This window comes from Rhipicephalus sanguineus, chromosome 7 (assembly GCF_013339695.2).
Source record: "Rhipicephalus sanguineus isolate Rsan-2018 chromosome 7, BIME_Rsan_1.4, whole genome shotgun sequence".
Lineage (NCBI taxonomy): Eukaryota > Metazoa > Arthropoda > Arachnida > Ixodida > Ixodidae > Rhipicephalus > Rhipicephalus sanguineus.
Genome location: NC_051182.1, coordinates 159667397 through 159687284, shown reverse-complemented (window position 1 = coordinate 159687284; position 19888 = coordinate 159667397). Strand labels below are relative to the sequence as shown.

The 19888-nt window shown below is 46.1% G+C and overlaps 1 protein-coding gene across 1 annotated transcript in view; it reads right to left on the bottom strand.

Annotated features, from left to right (window-relative positions):
- The window catches only part of LOC119400402 (eukaryotic peptide chain release factor GTP-binding subunit ERF3A), a 29705-nt gene extending 9973 nt beyond the window's left edge, over positions 1-19732 (bottom strand). Inside the window, exons 1-6 of the mRNA XM_037667423.2 lie at positions 19295-19732; positions 14572-14625; positions 13866-14048; positions 3964-3997; positions 3219-3327; positions 2346-2650 (exon numbers count right to left, since the gene is read on the bottom strand). Coding sequence (XP_037523351.1) covers positions 2346-2650; positions 3219-3327; positions 3964-3997; positions 13866-14048; positions 14572-14625; positions 19295-19502 — 893 coding nt within the window. The 5' untranslated portion in view covers positions 19503-19732. The remainder of the gene's footprint in view (positions 1-2345; positions 2651-3218; positions 3328-3963; positions 3998-13865; positions 14049-14571; positions 14626-19294) is intronic.
- Between the last annotated feature and the right edge of the window lie 156 nt (positions 19733-19888).

The following is a 19888-nucleotide window of genomic DNA, read 5'->3' as shown; positions in this document are numbered from 1 at the left end:
TGAAACTTGGCAACTTTATGTATATTTGTGTGCTGATTTCAAATATGCAATTACTTTTTTAGTATACTGCATAGTCTTTAAAATACAAAATATTTCATGTGCCTTCTGGGGAGCAAGATTATTTCTAAAGAGACTGCGTTACAATGTAAATCAGCATATGACGATAATCTGCGATCGGAACTGTGTGCAGTGCAACAAAAATGCTTGTTCTAAACCCATTTGAACAAAAGTTATGGTATGTTGAACATTCGCGAGAAAGTCAATTTCAGGCTAGAATTTCACTTGTGAATGTTCAACATACAATAACTTTAGTTCTAATGGGTTTAGAACATCCATTTTTGTTGCACTGCACACAGTTCCAATGGCAGATTATCGTGACATGCCGATTTACTTTGTAACTAACTCAGTTTAGATAAAAACTTGCTCCCCAAGTGGCACACGAAATATTTTGTTTTAAAAACTACACATCATACTATAAAAATAATTGCATACTTGAAATTAGCACACAAATATACAAAAACTCGGGAAGTTTCATCAAAATTGATCAAGAAATAAAGAACTTTTTTTCAAGTGCCATGTCCCCCCTTAAATGTAAAGGACAATGCATGCGCTTGCCGGGACCAAAGGACGAGTCATGATCATAAGATCTTCCTATTTTTTGTGGTCTACAGATGAAATTTCACTGCAACGAAATTCCGCGACAACGAAATGTATCGCGCATCCCGTCAATTTCGTTGTAGCGGGATTTGACTGTATATTGAAGATCAAAAAATCCGTAAACATTGCAAGTTTCTATCTTCCCCTTCCTGCCATTTTTATATATATATTGACGATGAAATATATGTTTATAATAAACGTACATTTGTTGATGCATCTATGACAAGACTATTCATTTATTTCGTAATGATAATTCCCTATATCCGTGTTCATAATATTGAGGTTTGACTGTACTCAGCCTGGTAGCCCAGCACTTTAGTGCCACTCAACATTCACACGTAGCAGTAAATCAAGGTTAACATGTCCTCAGAGATCCTGCTACACAGACAGTGAATACATTCAGTGCTGCTTCTGTCAGGTGCCGGAGAGTACAATGTCCCAGGGCCATGGAAGAGGACACGACCATTGGGTACAAGCCTCCAACGAAGCCCTGGGTTCTCCATGATTAATCAAAACAAAACAATGTTTATGTATTCCCATTAAGTGTGTAATCTCAGTTTTACTGATGTAAGCTGTATAATTACACACCTACCAAATTGATTCAAAGTGTTGCACCACCCAGTAACGACACTCAAGCAAGGATCAACAGTATTTCTAAATAATAAACGTTCATATTGATTAAAGTCACAGTCGGAGAAGCTCTCGGGGACCAAATGGTCTTGCTTATTAGCGCACATTTCCCAAGAACCTTTCCTCCATGAAAAAAAAAAAAAAAAAAAAAGAAAGGTTTGACAAACATTGAAACCAGCTGGCCATAGTGTCAACAAGAGAGAGCTATCGAGTACGTGGAAGCACTTGGAATTCTGGCAGCATAGTGAGAATTCATAATTTTCGAAAAGTATTTGCAACTGGTGCACAGAGAAGGATCACATCACGACATGCCGAAAACATTTGAGGCCAGACCGCAGTGTATCCAGAGCTGGAGATAAGGGTTGCATCGCCATAAGCAGTGAAGATAGCGTGTGCCTTTGGGCTTACGAGGGCACAATTCATAGGCCCTCTATCACGGTTAAAATGTTTTACGAAAATAATGCTTCAGATATTCAAGCACTAATCTCCCACTGTAACTGAAAATTCTATTTGCACATAGCGCACCTTTACAGAGCCCCTTCTAATACTTTTTTCAACATTTCAAGTCAACACGTGCATTGATTTCAGAATGCTGTCACAATCAACAGTGCCATATGTAGCAGCGCCAGGAGCCATGGATGTGTCACGCAATAAAACAAACCCTGCCCCTCTCAAGGCCTTTCGGTATCCCCAGTGTTGGTAGTGACGTCACGACACTCATCTGGTCATGTCAACAACAAGAACCTGTCTCTGCTTACAGGTATGTGCGCCCCCTGCTCTTCCTCCTGGCATGGCAAAACGCACTTGGCCATGAGGCGAGACAAGCCGGCTAATGGAACGTAGTGAAACGAGTGAGATGAATTTTTGGATCATCAAACGCGCGTAACTCCACTATTATGGCACAGTTTCAAAAACTTCTCACAGCCATCCGTTTACTGCAGACTTGTGCACGACTGCAACACCACAATATTTTTCGACCGTGGGGTGGTTTAGGGGCACCAACAGCAATTGTTAGCAAGTACAAAAGCACAGACTTAGAAGACAGCAAGGCGACTGACCTCTCCTCGGACCATTCCACCGTGGGGTCGTCCATCTTGTTGACCAGGACGACCAGGTGTCGAACCCCAGCCGTCTTGGCCAGCATGGCATGCTCTCGCGTCTGGCCCCCTCGCTCAAAGCCCGTCTCAAACTCGCCCTTGCGCGCCGAGATCACCAGCACCGCCAGGTCGGCCTGGCAGGCACCTCCAATCATGTTGGGCACGAAGGATCTGTGACCCGGTGCGTCCAGGAGTGTGAAGTGCTTGTTCTCAGTCTCGAAGTAGGCACGGCCCACTTCCACTGTCTTGCCCTTGTCCCGTTCTTCCTGTTAACAAAAGTTAGAGGGAAGAAATTAAAACAATGCCCACCCGAACATTTCTGCACACCTGCAACTTCACTCCCAACTTTGCATCGAGTAAAGGCCATGAAATTTGAAAGAACGTGAACTTGGGCATGTTGGCATTCCATGTTAACACCTACAGCGCACAGAAAGGTGAGGAACACAGGTGTGTCCGTGTCTGCTCTCTCGTGTCATGCGAGAGAGCCGTAATCTATTGTGCGCTTTACTGCTATCAGCGGTGCTCATCACGAGATGCAAATCTGCAAGTGGCGGGTGGCACGTTTAGTTAAGTGGGGTTTGCGGTAGATACGGAATGTATTTGCAAGAGCCTGGGTGTGCAAGAAAATGCCTGATAAGTGTACTGGGAGGCATTAAAAGTATTTCGAATGTGGCTATGGCGATTTGACCGCTTCAGCGCAATAAAAAAGTATGAATTCATTTTTTAGGACTGCCAGTTTTTTCAAACGATTTTGCGGTCCCTAGGAAGTCCGAAAAATCGGATGTTGACTGAAGCAATCGGCATGCAGGCTTACTGACAGCCAGACACGCTTACCTGGTTTGTGTCTAGTGCCCAGGAGAGGTACCAAGATTCTCGGTTCTTTTCTTTCGCTTCCCGCTCGTACTTCTCCAATGTTCGCTTGTCTACCATCCCTGTCAAATATCTGCATACACGGAGAACGAGAAACATCAAAACAGACGTCCACGGCAGCCAATGGCACACCACTGGCTTGGACTACAACGATGCTAAGAGATCCAGGAACGGCCATGCCCGCAGTTGCTCGGATAATTGTAGCCTATGCATAGAAAATAGTCACAGGCAATTCCCACCTACCAAAACTGGCCTTATAGCCCCCACCAGTAGAAACATACGAGATGCAAAATGGATTGTTGGGCTGTTGGCTTCTCATAAGCCACTAAAAAGTGTAGAGCACAGAAACAAATACCACAGAGCAGCGCCAGTCTGTTGTTTCCATCTTCTCTGTGTTGGTTGTGTATGCGCTATACTGCACATGTGGAAAGATTCGTAGCAACGCGGCCATCTGACCTAGTTGGAATTGGTTCATATTAAGCAGCGTGGAAAAAAAAAAAGAAAAAAAAAAGAGAAAGGGAACGAAGCAGAGATACACACAGGACAAGCTCTTTCCAACAAACTGGGAAACCGGTTTATTACCGGTTTTCCAGTTATTACCGGAAAACTCTACGACATGTACAAGAAGTGCTTTGCACGGTACTGTTTCGATAAAAAGTCGAGCTTTCTGGTAATAAAACCCGGTAGGAAAACCAAGAACACAACTTACAGAAGCTGGCCTCCTATGGTAGACTTGCCGGCGTCTGCCAAGAAGAAAAAAGAAAGAGGCTTATTGTCAAAAATATTTCCACACACTGCCCTATAATCAATTCCTATTTGAAATAATTCTGATCAACGATTCTAATAAACAAGGCATAACAAGGAACAGCAAATTTTTACAGAACATAAAAGCATTTACTGACAAAAGAACACTAGGCATGTGCTTGTAAAAATGATTCAATTGAACTGAGGGTCGAGCAATTACTAAAAAAGCGATAAAATGAAGGAGTTTAACACACAAACAGTACAATACATGTAAAAGTCCCATTAATATTTTCAAATAAACGAGAGCACATGGGCACACAAAATAACCCTGACCACTGAACTGCTACTACTAACATCAGTGCTCATTACAATAAGTCTGTATAGAACATATTTTTGGACACAACAGACTACACTACACAATTTGGTCTGCTCCATATTGTTCCAGCAACTACTTTCACACTTCATAATACTGGCTATAACAACCAAAATGTCAAAATGAGGCACTATAGGCCACCAGCCACTCACGAAAAACGCACAAATATATACAAAAACATACAACTGGCCACCCCTTCCTTAATAAGTCAGCAACAAGTAAAACTGTTGCCTTCAATCTTAAAGGGATACTGAACAAAATTTTTGTTGCCAAGATTTTCAGCCAAATTGAAAGAATGGGTGCTGAAATCGATAGACACAACATTAGTTTCAGACAGAGACTAGAGGAAAATAACGAATTTAATGAGTTTCTGAAACTGCTGCGTCTAGTCGCCATGCTGTGTGAACTAGAGACGACGTCTTATGCACCCCAAGGAAACACACATGCCAACAATGCCAGCCATCGCCAGCATCTCCCAACATGCTCAGCTCCCACTACGGTTCCTAGACTACACTCAAACCTCGTTATAACGAACACGGATATAACGAATTATCGGTTATAATGAAGTAAATGAAGAACAGCCTTGTCATACCTACAGTGTTATAAATAAACATTTATAACGAATTTTCAGATATAACGAAGTTATTTTCGTGGCAGATGAGACTTTGTTATATGATGAGGTCTGAGTGTACTATGAACAGCACCGACAGCGAACAATGCTCCTGGCTGGGGTAAAGCTAAATGGTGGGGCATGCCTCAGCGCCTTTGTGGAAGGGGGAGAGTGGAATGTAAAGGAGAGGTGGGGAAAGGGAAGAGGAGGACAGGAACATGTGCACCCTGCATGCACTGGCGTGCAGCCGCCGCGCGCTGACAATCCTTCAAAAATACACGCAATAAACTGTTTATCGAAAGAGAAGCGTCCTCTGTGTATAATTTCCATGTTTACAGCAGTATTTCCAATTTTTTTTTCAGTATCCCTTTAATAGTTCAGTGTTCCCGATCATTCATTTGCACGCGCACACTCTTGAAATTTTATTCTCTATACTCCTTTTGATATCTGGCCAGCCAGCTATGCAGACGTTGCAACAGCAGCACAACAGTCTCACCGGCCCAATTTGCAGTCCCCTCTAGCCAAAAGTAGTGTGAGCAAGCCAACAATGAAGCGACATTAGTGTTCGGCAACAGTAGCTGGTGATGCAAGACCTTCTACAGAATAGCTACTGCATAGTTAAGAAAGAGAAAATGGACAACCACCCGTTTGTAGCAAGAAGCCACAAAGAAATCCATACGGATTTCGCAGAAAGAAAACTTCTTCGTCGCCGAAAAATTCGTCCTGGTCCGGGGTTCGAGTCCAGGACCAACGCCTTTCCGGAGCAGTCGCTCTACCAACTGAGCTAGCGAGAAAGCTAGCAATGGGCAGCGCGAGGGCAAATTCATCGACAACTCGAAGCACATGAACACACAGTACTGCAATGAATTTCTGTAGCACTTATCACGATGTCGCTGAGCACTGCAAATCCTTCATCCATAGCACGGTACATTGATCCTTGATTTATTATCGGGTTGCTCTGCCCATCACGCGGCGCACTTCCAGTCAGTGTTCGTTTTGCTCTGGCTGGACAGTTCTGCTTACCCGTGGGTAGCCAGAATTTGCCAGGACAAATTTGTTCGGGAAGATTTCTCACTGTCAGACGCAAAAAAGAGAAGATGTTCGCTTGGGGATTTCAACTTCGGTTTCCATTACGGCTGGCATTATCTTCTAAAGCCCGTTCCGGCGTGCAAGATGGTGCAATTATGAGTGGCGGCAAACATGCCGCCGCATGTCTCAAGTCAAGACCAAACACAAACTAGTATCAGGCGTGTGTGTGCGACGTAGCATGCGAGAGCCGTGAACAGCTGTCGCTTTCGCAAGATTTCACATCGTGTTGTACCATGACTGTTACATGCACTGCGCAGAGTGGAGCTTGTCGAGTTGTTAACGGTGCTGCACTTTTTTTCATGGACGCGGTGAGTCAGGAGTGATCTTGGGAACGTACATGACCGTATCCCACATGCGTATGCTCGAGACTATCACTTTCACTTTTCGGCAAACCTAGCCCCATATTTCCAAGCGGCAATGCAGAAAGAACCGACGCTCACACGCGGCAATCTTCGGATTGTCTCGGGATTTCTGCACACGTGAATATGACGTTTCCTGTCAGGACCCAACTAGCTGGCTTACCTCTGGCTGCCACAAGTTCGAAAATCGAAGAGTCAAACTATGTCTTTTGAGAAACAGGTTTTCTGCCCATGCACCTCAATATAGACTTGTGAGCCTCAATTTTTACTGGATTCGGATCTTAAAAGACTTCCCGGATCGTACGTTTATTTTCCGCGTTTTTTTTTTCCCCCAGAAACATATACATGGGTTGCACTGACGTCACTGAAAGCGCCATGTTGGAGCACCAGCACGTGGGGACGCGACGTTTACGATGTCACATTAATCTTATCAAAACATCGCATGCACATTCTTTCATTATTCGCGCACAGAGACGTTCCTGCCGCGTCGTTTTCACATAGACGCAACTTGTTTGTCATCAAAGCCGCCATCGTGGAGTCCCAGTTCCTTTCAGAAGCTGTGTCCATGACGTCACGTGCCAGCCATCTATAAATGAGGTTCTACTGTACTTTGTAATGACCGATAATTCTTTATATCCGTGTTTGTAACATTGAGGTTTGACTGTACTAACCCTGGTAGCCTAGCACTTTTAAGCTGCTCACTGTTCACACGTAGCAGTAAATCAAGGTTAACATGTCCTCAGAGATCCTGCTACACAGACACTGCATACATTCAGTGCTGCTTCCATTAGGCCCCGGAGAGTACAATGTCCCAGGGCCATGGAAGAGGACACGACCATGGGGTACAAGCCTCCAACGAAGCCCTGAGTTCGCCATGATTAATTAAAACAAAATGATGTTTATGTACATTCGCCGCCCAATTTTCCGGACCTCGCGAGGACCATAAAATAGTCCGAAAAATTGAACAGCCCGAAAAAATTGTTAGGCCATAGCAATCAAATTTATTTGAATCAGAGCAGCACAAAAAAAATCCCCAATAATGCCCTGCTTCATGCTACAGTTGGGGACAAGCAGATTTGGTTGTACTTGGGCTACAGTGACGTCAGCGTGTTGGCGATCGCTTTCCCTCGCGTGCAGCTTGCATCACACTGACAATCCTTCAAAAATACACAAACTAAACTGTTATACGAGTTCTGTGGAATTCATTTGCAATGCTATGCGTTTATGTGCTTCGAGTTGTCAATGAATTCGCCCTCGCAGTACCAATTGCTAGCTTCCTGGCAGCTCAATTGGTAGAGCAACTGCCCTAGAAAGGCGTTGGTCCTGGTTTCGAACCCCGGACTAGTAAGACTTTTTCGGCAACTAAAAAGTCTTCTTTCTGAGAAATCCGTATGGATTACCTTGTGGCTTCTTGCTACAAATGGGTGGTTGTCTATTTTCCTTTAACTCTTCCGCTGTTTTGCGGGATTCCGCAGAACTTATTTGCATTACCGCATAGTATTTTTGGGTAGAAGTCGCATCAAATTTTGTGCCATCCTTGTCCACATTTGCACCACCACTATGTGACAAACTGTCTTGGTACCGAGCTCAAGCAGTGTGCTACGGCTACTGGTTGCACCATTTCACACTCATTTCATAGCATCTTGCATTTCACAGCAAAAATGTCTCGTTCTGCTACATAGAAACGCAAGTACTCTCACACTAAACTATAAGATGCATATGTATATTCTTCGTAGTCGATGCGCTATACTTTGGTCACCAATGTGAACAAGTTACAAACAGTTTTGGAAACAAGTATCTGTTAGGTAACCTCAATGTCCGAATTATCGAATGGCCGAAATAAACACAATAAATGCACGAGTTTTTTCAACATACCTTTACTTAAAGGAGTGGTGACAGAAAATTTGTGAACCTCTGTTTTTTGCTCTTAATCAATGGCTACTGACTCGATAATAGCGGCAACGAAACTCATTTGCCCCAGCGCGAGACGAACGTTTAATTATATGCTCGTATGTTACGACCGGAGGCAGTTTCGATTTCGAAGAGCACTCGGTAGCCCCGTGACGTAGATGGTCTACTTGGTAAACAAGAACGCAAGAACCAGTGACGTCACTGGCCAGCTTCTGCTATGTTGTCAGTGCTGCTGTTTCGTTTGCTGTGTTGAGCAGGTGTTGAGCGTTGCGAGTGCTTGTTTCCTCGATTGTCAAACTACGTTGCTTATCTAGTGCGGTGATGGACGAAAGAGCTGGCAGGAGTGTAAAAATCAGTAAGAAAAGCTCGATTCACTTTGCGAATCTCGCCGGTAGCCGCGATTTTGTTCTTGTCGTTGTCCAACTGAGGCGACGTTTTCCGCCAGGCTTGGAGTAGCCGAAGCATTAGACGTGCCGAAACATTTTCGCTCCGATCATTCGTAAAGTAGCAGGATGAGAAGTGACAAAGGAAGCATTGAAATCACGACATTGGCGCTCTGTAACAGTGTTTATGCGTAACATGCAAATGACGTGATGTACGCTTTACTGACTCGTATTTACATCGGGGAACGCCGCGTTCTCAAGGCATACCAATCCCACGTACGCACGTCGGAGGGTCGAAGCAGTTATCTGTCCACTACGCAATATGATCCCGGCAGCAGAGAGCTTTAGTTCGTCTGTAGACTTCCTATCGTTTGCGGAGCTGTTGACGGCTGCAGCAGCAACTGCAACTGCGGAGCCCGTAGCGACATCTTGTGGCGTTTTGTCCAACTACAATAATTTTTTCTTTCGATGTTTTCCGTCGCGTTGTAGTTCTTGTCGGGAAAAAAAGCAATGAGAATACTGTGAGTTGCTAATTATCTCACTGCAAATGCTTTACATAGAATCAGTAAGCGGGTAAGTCGCTGCGATGTTATATTGTAGGTCTCTGGTTAGGCTACGCATCATCAGGTGTCGCTACCAGCTTTGTCGGTCTCGTACACGCCTCCGGTAACCCGGCCAGAACTCGTGACGTACGTGGTATCCACTCGGTGACCTCATCCTCTTTTGCTTATATTTCCGATCCGGCACTTTCACGAACTTCAAAACTCAATTAAGGGGAGACACTGGTCTCGAAACGAAAAGTTTTATTATTGGAGATATTGTAATGAAATTGGGTGTGTATATGTATTTCTTCCTCCTGTTTTCAAAAATATAATTAGTTTTCATGTACTTAGTTAGTTATCAATTAGTTATCAAATTGTGAGAGCATAAGTGAAATCTAATTAGGTAATTTCTTACGGGTCATTAAGACACTTTCCCTCAGTATTTTTAGGTTCTGTTTAAGATGCAGCTGTAGCCAAAGACCTGCCATGTGGAGCTATGCTATTTATATTGTCACTGAGATATATCATCATATAAGAACTTTCAATTGTATTGACATTGTGTAATCTTGAAATGCAATTAGCTCACATTATTGTTCACAAAATTTCATATGTTCATCTTAGCCACAAAAAAATAGCATAGCTCCACAGTCCTATTTCTTACGAATTCAACGGTATAAAATTTATCAAAATTACCTTACAAAAACATAATGAAAAGATCCGTAAGGCTGGTCAAGTTGGCAAAAAATGTGAAGCTGAGAAAATCGCGTTTGAAGATTGACACGCACTGTATAAATTTCTAAAAGGAACCTTTAACCATAAATTTTATTCACATGTTCCCCATCTGTTTCCCTTCAAAACAAAACAGAAAGTGTCTTGTTCCACCCAAGGAATCATATCTAAAAAAATTTTCCAATGTGCAACGCATGATCAAAACCCCACCATGACAAGCGGCTGGGGGGTTCTGGAAAAGCCATGGGGTATGAGGCTCAAGCGACTGGTTGCTCATGTCTTTTCAGTCTTTAGGAAGAACCTTCTAGATGTTAGGCAGCATGTTACCCTGGGTAATAGGTTGCTATGCTTGAGAGAATACCTTCAAAGTAGTCCAGGACTGTAATCTTCAGTTGCACCCGTTTTGTGTCTCCTTGCAAGTCTTTTTTGTGTTGGTGCTCTTCAGATGAGTTGCATTTGCCTTGCGTAAACGCAGAGAGTCTTTTTCTAGGCTTCGTCGAACAAGGCAATCCCCAGCAATATAGCCCAAACTTGCAGCAATGGACTCGTTGGTTGCCCTTCTTCCTTGGTTGTAGATGGCAACAGCCTCAGCGGCAGCTCGCTTCACACTTTCCAGCGAAGCGTTCCCATTCTTTGAAGTTTGGGTCCACATGACCGAATGAAGACTCTCACTCGCGTTCTGGGTCTTCCCTTCACAGCACCGTGCCAGCAGGCTCTCATCACTGAGCCTCGCAAAGACTGGCTCCAGAGCAGCCCCAACACAAGCCGGCAGGGCATTCTTGTGTGAAGGTGGACTCTCCCCATTGGCCAAGGCTCTATTGTACTTGCACCAAGAGCTAGCACCCTCGGGGCACTTTGAGTGCTTTGGTGCATCATCTGTCGATGTCATGTGCAGCAGTGTAGCTTCGACTGCCCTCTTCATAGCTGGCACGTCATTGATATTGCTCCTCAGGGCATATCCGTAGTAATTCGCGATCTTCTTGATCTTCTCTTGTGTGAGCTTTCCTCTACCCCCAAGAGACTCACCCTGAGCCTTCTTTTTGTCCACAAGGTTCCGTAAAGCTGCACCCATTCGCTTGTGGACATGGTTGATGCAGTCCTTTTTGTCTATTTGGATAAAGCCGTACACCTCGGCTTCGGACAAGGCATGAAAAGTGCGGCTGTCTCCATCAGAGAGCACAGTCGTGTAGCGCAGACCATGCTTGGCCCAGGACCTCTGAAACATGGTCAGCGCAGCCTCTACTTCCATGCGGCCAGAGTTGCATTCGATGTTTCGTTGGCACTCGTGGGTTGCCAGCCAGTCGGTGTACCCTTCGTCTTGCGGCTGTGGTCCCAGGGCACAGCCGAGACAAAAGTTTGAGTAAACAACATGGTCAATTACAAGGCCAGTGTAGAGCTCAATGATGCAGCCCACACCTATGTGTGAGCTCCGACCTCGCGTCATCCATGAGCCGTCGAACACAACATCGATGTTCCCTATGGGGTTCAGGAAGTCTGTATACAGCTCTTTTATTACTGCCACACTAGCAGCTTCACTTTCAGTCGCTGTGTTTTCGCAGGCTTTCACTAAACTTTTTAGGTGTCCCTGAAACGTCTTGTGGTGCAAGCCTTGGTGCGAAAGGTTCATACACGCACAAAAGTCCGAAAGGGCAGTAACACCTTTGCCTATCATCTGTATCCCCTTCATGGCCCTCATGTTGACTTCGAAGGGAGTGATGGTGGCAGTTCCGCTCACTCTCGGAGAAGAAAATTGCTTCTTCTCGAAATCACAACTGCTGCAAGAAAAAATAAGCTTTACCGCAAGGCCGTACTCCTTGTCCGTTGCCTTCCTCACGCTGAGACTTTTTGCGTCGCATTTGTCGAACTTCGCTTGTGCAAAAAAGTTATTCAAAACTTTCATATCGACGAGCAAAAAATCGGTCCCGGCGTCACCGGTCTGGCACTCCGCGCTTACTCCAAGAAGGTCGAACTTGCGCTGGGTAGCCGACTTTCCAGACAGAACGGTCTTCGTTTGCGCCGATCTCTCAACTCGCTGCGCCTGCTCCGCCGTTGAGTAGTACGCGGCATCAACCCGAAGTGTTTCGCTAGTCGAACTTGGTCCCACGGTGTCGTCAGTTGAAGTTCCCGGCAGGTCCAAAGGGTCCGGCCGCGACTCCAACTCCGCTGCCGACGGTGCACTTGTAGCCGGCGCCTTCTTGTTCCAAGCCCGTTTTTTACGGCTTCCAAAAGCTCGTTGCGTCGATGGTTTCAGACGAGAGTCTCCAGGCATCTCGATCGCGTGGAAAAACTACCGGCACAAAGTAGAGACACGGTCCGTCGAGAAACACGCACGATCGCAAAAGCAGGCGCACACAAACGGACAGCCACGGCGGAGAACCAAACACAAAGAAAAAAAAAAATGACGTGTCGGTCGCGCCAGCCAATGGGAGACTCGGAAAGGCGCGCTTGAAAAGCGCGCCGCGTGAGAGCCAATCAGTGGCCTGGAAACGACCTTCAGAAAACCCGCGACGGCGGCCGTTCTGCTTGAGCGACGCCATTTTGAGATGGCGCAAAATGTGCACAAAGAGAACAGCTTCAAATCTAGCCCAAGATGGCGGCGCTCGGCCCGCTGCAACGCTCATGGCGCGCGCGGGAAGTTCGAACAAATTTCGTCCTTTTGGGGACATTTTAGTGCTGCCGGGGTGCTTTGAAAGCCGATTTTATCGCGTTTCCCGACCGAATTTAGCGTTAGCAATTTGAGAGTAGGTGCTCAGAAGTACAAACGCCTCGAAAATAAGCTTTGCGAAAAATCGATTTTTTGACCATTTTTGACCGTTCCAAGACCCGCGTCTCCCCTTAAAATACCTTTTAGGCTGTATATGTGGCTGATATTGTACAGATGGCACCTATATGCACCCATTAGTGTGGTTCAACAGTCAAATTGTGTCCGAATTTTTGTGTCACCACTCCTTTAACAAAGTAATCGCGGATGCTTGTCTGTTTTCGAGAAGAAATTCGCGCGGACACAATTTTTCTGAGCCCTTCAAGGTGCTCAGCAGCTCGCATGATGTCTGCAGTACCGCAAAAGTTTCACCCGTCATCCACGCTTTTCGGTTGGCACGGTAATCCACGGGAAGATTGTTGATGTTCTTAAAGCAGCGTGGCTTTTGAACCTTTCCGATAACGAGAAGCGGCAAGCGCTCTGTTCCTGTCACGTTGGGGGATTAAAAGTACGGTTACTCGTTCCTTGCTTCTTGCCGCCGATTGAAGGATCCCCTTTCATCACTCTTCATCACTTCTTGTCGGGAGAGCCCGTTATTCAGAGCACGCAAAATTTCTACTTTGGTGGTGAAGTCCTTGGCCTCGTACTTGGGCCGCTTCGCCGGCGTTGCCATCGGCGGAGAGTGCGGTCGCACGAGAAGTCAGCACAAAAGCACCAGCAACAATCAAGCTAAAGGAGCCGTACTGAAACGTTCCTCGATAAATCGGCGATCAACGATGCAGCACACCAACGGGAACAAAGCAACAAAACCCACACGCGAAAAAAAGGCGTTCAACCAGTCTCAATCCAAGCCAAGTCGATAATTGATGTCCATGGCGATGCTGCGTTTGAGCTTCACTTTTGTTCCGAATTGTTCTTTTTTCGTTTTCGAGCCTCGCCAGCGGCCCGAAAGTCGCCGAATTATCCGATTTGCGGTCAAATCTGTCCGAAATAACGAGCGCCCAGTCTCATAGAGTGATGCTTATATTTACAGGGACCAGATGACGTGACCGAATTAACCGATTTTCCGAATTAACGAGTCGAATTAACGAGCTTTTACTGTAATAAGTCTCCCACTACTCCCAAAAACGATTATAGCACCAACACCCTTGCATCAGCTGGTGTACGTACCAACGTGGCCAATGAAGACGACGTTAATGTGCTCTTTTTTAGGGCCCTGGTCGTCGTCCTTGGGGGGTTTCTTGCGTGGTTTGGTGGTGACGTCCATGCGCTCGTCCTCGTCCCCCGTCGAGGGCGTCTGGTCGCCCCCGCCTGCGTCCTGAGGGCTGTCCTCCAGTGTCACGCATTCCCAGTCTGCAAGGCATGTAAAGTCTCCGATTGTAATAACAAGGTTATGGACAATTACAGTTCAACAATATTGTAGCACCACAGTCCAGTGATACGGAAGAACAGTTATTCGTTTACAATACCACATCTTTGTTTGGAGACTAGACTAACTCTTGTCATTTCTGTGCAACATTGACAAGGAAGAGAACAAGAACATCGAGCTTATGCTAAATGTAACATTCTTGTTACCTAATGTTTCTTTGTATCATGTCTGGGTGAAATATTCTGCAGCACAATGTCTCTACAAGTGCAAAGTCTTGCTCAGTTGAGATGCAGCAATGTGTTTGTCTCGCTGAAGTGAAGGACAAGCTTTAAGACGTTTGACATTACCAGAATAACTCTCAACTATCAAGGAAGGTTGACTTAAACTCTGGTAAGCACAGCATGGTGTAAAATGTTCAGCAACACGAGCAAAAAGTATTGAGATATATTTCTTACGTTCGATCTATATTTTGATGTCACACTGCTCTATTTGTAAAGCAAGTTTTACCTGCTGGGGAGTCGTCCATACTTGCGGAATCCTCCTTGTCGCTGTCTTTCTTGTCTGCAAAATGGAAGAAGTAAATCATGCACACTGCCAGTACTACAAAAAGCCAAGCACCCAAAGCTGATCAATTATGACAATGAAGTCACTATGCATCGCAACCTTGTTCAATCCACGTGCTAATAAAACATATGCCCCTAAGGAAACTGAAGACCTACGCCAAGTTATGTTTACCCTAAAGCTTTTGACTGGTGTCTGCTGCTTCGTACGCAATCGTTTACCGGTAAATATTGTTTACGTTGTGTTCTAAGAGACTTAAAAGTCTTAACAAGTTTCTGAAAACTTTATTGAACCAATGAGGCCAAAATACTCAAGAAGACTTCGAAATTCGTGACGTCAAGGTGCCGTTCCTGCACCGAAGCTTTTGTGTGAAATTCAAAAATGAAACTAACGTTCATTCTCTTCTCCTAATTAATCTATGACGGCAAAATTAATTACAGAGTTCTGAAAGAATGACTTATCTGTCTAAACTGGTTTAATGAGTTTCAATTTAGTGTCCCTTTAAAAACCAACAACAACCAATATGCAATCAATTATTATGGAGACTTGCGATGTTACAATGAATTAATTGATTATCGGGTCTATGTGTCAGCTAAGTGCCCATTTATTCATCACAGCTACGATAGCAGAACTGCAGTCCTCTTCAAATCTTTGTGTGATGCTAGACTTCTGGTGCCACCGCGTACTTTCAATGGACCATTTGCAAAAATCTGCAAGGCGGCTTTCCTGCAAGGTTGTTTTCCAACCGAACTCTCATTCCCCGACTGCTTTTCTCGCTCATTCTGTTTTTGCTTCTCTACCCCCCCCCCCCTTTTCTTACGAACGACGGCTGCCTTGTCCACCTAGCGAAGGCTGAGGGTTCGTATGAGGCGGCCCCACAGTAATAGTTGGGGAAAGAGGTCGTTTTGTCGTACTCGCGTGCCTTCACTGGAATTAGGAGCGGTAAAAGTACGATGAGCGAGAAAACCAGTCAGAGTTTTTGGTTGGAAAACAACCTTGCAGTAAAGCCGCCTTGCAGATTTTTGCAAATGGTCCATTGAACAGTCTGAGGTGAACCGGAGCACTGACAATTAGAAATCTTAAGACAGTAAAAGCCCATGAAGACAGCGCAAGAAAACATCAAACACTGATAAAAAAAATAATAGTAATAATAATTTAAAAAAAAAGAGGAAAGTTTGCAAGTGCAAAGGGGCCATGAATGACAGTTGATCAATTGTAAGCATCACTAGGCTACCACCCTCAACTTTCACCACCTCAATGCAAGATTGAAAAATGTGGCAGGACTACATCAAGCAGCACTGATGCCAAGGAAGTCTGCAAGTAAAAGACTACAGATCAATACAGGATAGTTGGTACTTCATCACAAGGTCAAGTAGTGCCAAGTAACAAAGTTACGAAAGAAGATGACTTTTAAGGGCTCGTTTTTCTTTGTTAGGCAATATTAATGGGAACTAACAGACAATTGTCTGTTAGTTCTCGTTAATAAAGTTAGACGGCAGGAAAAAGACGCACTAGCAACTAAGCTTTGTTTCACGTCGATTGCAAATATAAAGCTATGAGAAGCACCACGTGGTACCGCAAGAAAGAACGGATGTACACAACCGTGCAACCCACTAACCATACAGATAGTCTATCTCACTTGAGAATAAGTCAACAGAAGGTTTGCTGATGCACTTGATGATGACGTAGCCTTCGAAAACTTTTTTTTTTTTTGCCAAGTTGGCGCACTAGCTTAGTTGCTAGTGTGCCTGTCATGTCGTCTAACTTTCCTAACTATGTTACTAGGCACTACACGAAACCTTGCGGTGAAGTACAGATCTGCTGTAACCAGCGTGACTAGGCTACACAGACTGTCACCACCTCAAAAGCAGAAGATACAATGAACAATTTGGCGAGGACAACGCACTCACGTCTCCTAGCGCGCCTCATCTTGCAGGACTGGATCGTTAACGATACGGGGGGCAACAACCGCACGTTAACGCTTCTTCACCGACTGAAAGTCAAAAAGAACTGCGCACTCGCGTCGAGACAGAACACGAACCGCTAGCTACGTCCTGACACCACGCTAGACACAATGCTGCAACGGGAAACCTCAAAACCAATCGTCGACGTATCTTCCGGCCGGTAGCGCGACCGCAGGGTTTATTGTCCCCAAGGCGAAGAGGAGGCAGACAGAGAAGCTAATACGTCGTCCGGTATCGTGAAGCGAAGCACGCGTAGTACGAAGCACATTCCACAACACCTGGCTTCCGAGATCTCCGCGCCTGACAAGCCCGCGTACCACCACACAATCCCCCCTCCCCGACCGAGTCTACTACTTATCGCTAGCGATAGCGCCGGGTCGCAAGGTCGCCCCGACGTACGCTCCAGGCGAGGTCTTTCGCCGTCGCGTTCTCGACGAGCCGCTCTGAGCCAGCGCGAAGTGTTTCCGTTGTGGAAACCCCCAACTGAAAGCCTGAGATCTCGGAGGCCAGCCCAAAACCTCGCACGTTCTTTACTCAATGCCGCGTTACGCGTGATCGTGTGGCAATACAAAGAAATAACCGAGAGGAGGTTATCCGACTGGTGGCTAAAATCAAGGCAGGAGGGAAATTTAGCCCTTCTACGCTGATTTCGTACTCTACTATGTATAATACTTAGCTACGGCTAGGTGTCGTGAGCTGCCGCCCAATCAAAAGGGTACAGCAACATGTGACCGCTGACGTATGTTCATGATCAGCTGTGCATGGCGTGAGCGCACGAACGAAACTAACTTAAAGATAGTATTGCGGTGTTGTACAGCGGCTAGCTTAAGAAATCTCCAGAGTGTGACGCTATAGCCGCGTATACACACTTAAACGGCCAATGTAGGCTGCAATCGAAGTGACAGCGGTTTTAAGATTCGTACGACAACGTACGGTTAGCCGATCCCCTTAGCTATCCGACAGGAAAGGTCAAATTGTAAAATCGAAACAACAATAAGGTCATATTCTACGCACTTACGCAAACAGGCAAGCTCTGACACCTGTGCCACAACCGTGGAAACCAGACTGATTACACCGAAACATTCCTCGAATTCCTCCTTCGGCAGTTGCGTCAATGGCCTTGTTCGAAGTAGACGAACAGCTGGTGTCGACGAACAAACCGTTATAACGAAGTCAAAACAAGATGGCCGAGTTCCCGTGCTACAGACCACGTCGAAAGTCAGGTGTTGTCTACGACTTAGCGCTACAAACAAAAAAGAGGCGCGACGGTGGGAAAAGCCGGATGACCAACAGACCGGTATTGGCTACCACGCCTGACACACAGCGCTGTTCGTCCTTTCATGAGACAAACTTTTTCACGTACACCGCATGGCCGAGTAACCAGATAAACCTGTAGTGCTTACCGCTTTCGTACCAAGCCAGCGCTTCTAGGTTATCCAGTAAAACACTACCGCCACCGAAGAAGCAGCGAAAACATGTTTTTCAACTCACGCAGTCGCAAGACGTTACTGACGAAGTCCACTCGGCACACGAGACTGCGATACCCTCACCACAAGCGAGAAAGAAAAAAAGCTAACACGAGGCCGTCAAAGCGGCACCTAGCGTAAATCGCAAAACAAAAGGAACGATACAAGAAAAACCCTCGTTATCTCATCTTATCGGCGGAAAACTCCACGGGGAGACGGGCAGTAGAGGCGATTACGCGGCAAGACGGTCACAGAACTGAATCCATGAAAAAAAAAAAAAAAAAAACCGGACCAGTGTGGCGCATATTTGGCGTGAAGCTGCGCCGTTCCAAAGTCGTAGCAGAGACTACGTCATCAGCGACGAGTGGCAACCCATTTTCTTTCTTTTTGCGCAACGCCGGTGACGAAGCTACTACGTGGAACCGTGAAAGGAGGAGAGGGAGAGAAGTCATCGTCAGAAACTGCTCCTTTCAAAACACGACAGACGCGATTTGTTTTCGACAACTTGCGGCAAGCATTTGCGCAACTTTCGTGAACGCGAGAATCGGGCAACTGCGCCGTCAGAAAGAACCACATTGCGATCCTGGCATAATGGTCGGCGCCCAACACGTGTAACCGGTAATCGTAGTGACTGCTACGTTTTGGAGACCGAACGCGCTACGCTCGCTTGCCGGCGTACCAATTATTTTGAGTACCCTACGTACCAAGAGGCGTAGCTTAGCACTTGACACAAAACGTCACATCGGTCAAGCAGCCATGTTCCGTCTCGCAGGCAAACCACGTGTACCGCAAAGGCACTGCGAAGGGAAAAAAATGAAAAAGGCGGCGAGGGCGGTGAAAAGAGGAGGGGGTTGGCCCGTCCGGTCGCTTTTCACAACTCGCAAAATCACGGAGTTTCCAGCGTTCCTTCCTAACCACCGTGCCCCGTGTAATCCTCCTCTTCGTCTTCTTCGTAGGGGCGACGAGTTTTCGGGGTTATTGACACCAGCTTTTTCGTGTTCGTCGTACAAGGGGGGGGGGGGGGGGGGGGAAGCACGAGAGATCGGGCTCCGGCGTAGGCCTACCGTCACGCAGCGCGGTTCGCTAAACGAAAAGAAAGAAAAATAAAGAGGCCTACGATCTCGATCACGTTGTCGCGATGTCAGGCGATCGGCGGGCTACCTCAATCGGTAGCAGTGCTACGGGTAGCCGAAGGATGAACTACCCCGGCGCAGGAAAATCGGCACCCCCCTCCCTTACCTGATGGAGAATCCTCGTTGCCTTTCTCCGGTGGGTCTAACTGTGCCATCTGTAACGTGGCGAATGAAGGCACGAACGGCGGTGCGTCCACGTTTAGCTTGGAGAACGACTTAGCCATGTCGTCGTCTTCATCGGCATTGTTGATCTCCACGCTGTGGTCTTCCCAATTGTCGGGCGCTACTTGCGCTTCGGGAGACGATGTGTCCATTGTGAAATCCTCGCGTGGTTTTCTTTTCAGTGGAGACGGCCTCGATGATCACGGATTGTTCGGGGGATAAGGCGGGCGGGTGGGAAGAGAAAAAAAATAATCGGCCTGTGTGTGTCCCTTTTCACAAAATTAAAACGCGGCGCAGCAAGCACCCCAACTCCACCAATTCACCGCGGCGCCAGAACACCACCGCGTGTGCAAAATTAGGCTTGAAAAAAAGGAAAGGGAAGAGAGAGGCGCGAGCCGATCGTGAGTGCGGGCCTAATTCGCGCCTGAAAATTAAACTTTGCAGTCTTGTTAAACTCTTAACAGTTCGTAATACAAAAATTAGTAGTGTATTTTACTGTTGTTTTTTTTGCTGTCAAAATAACTTTAGTGTCAATTAC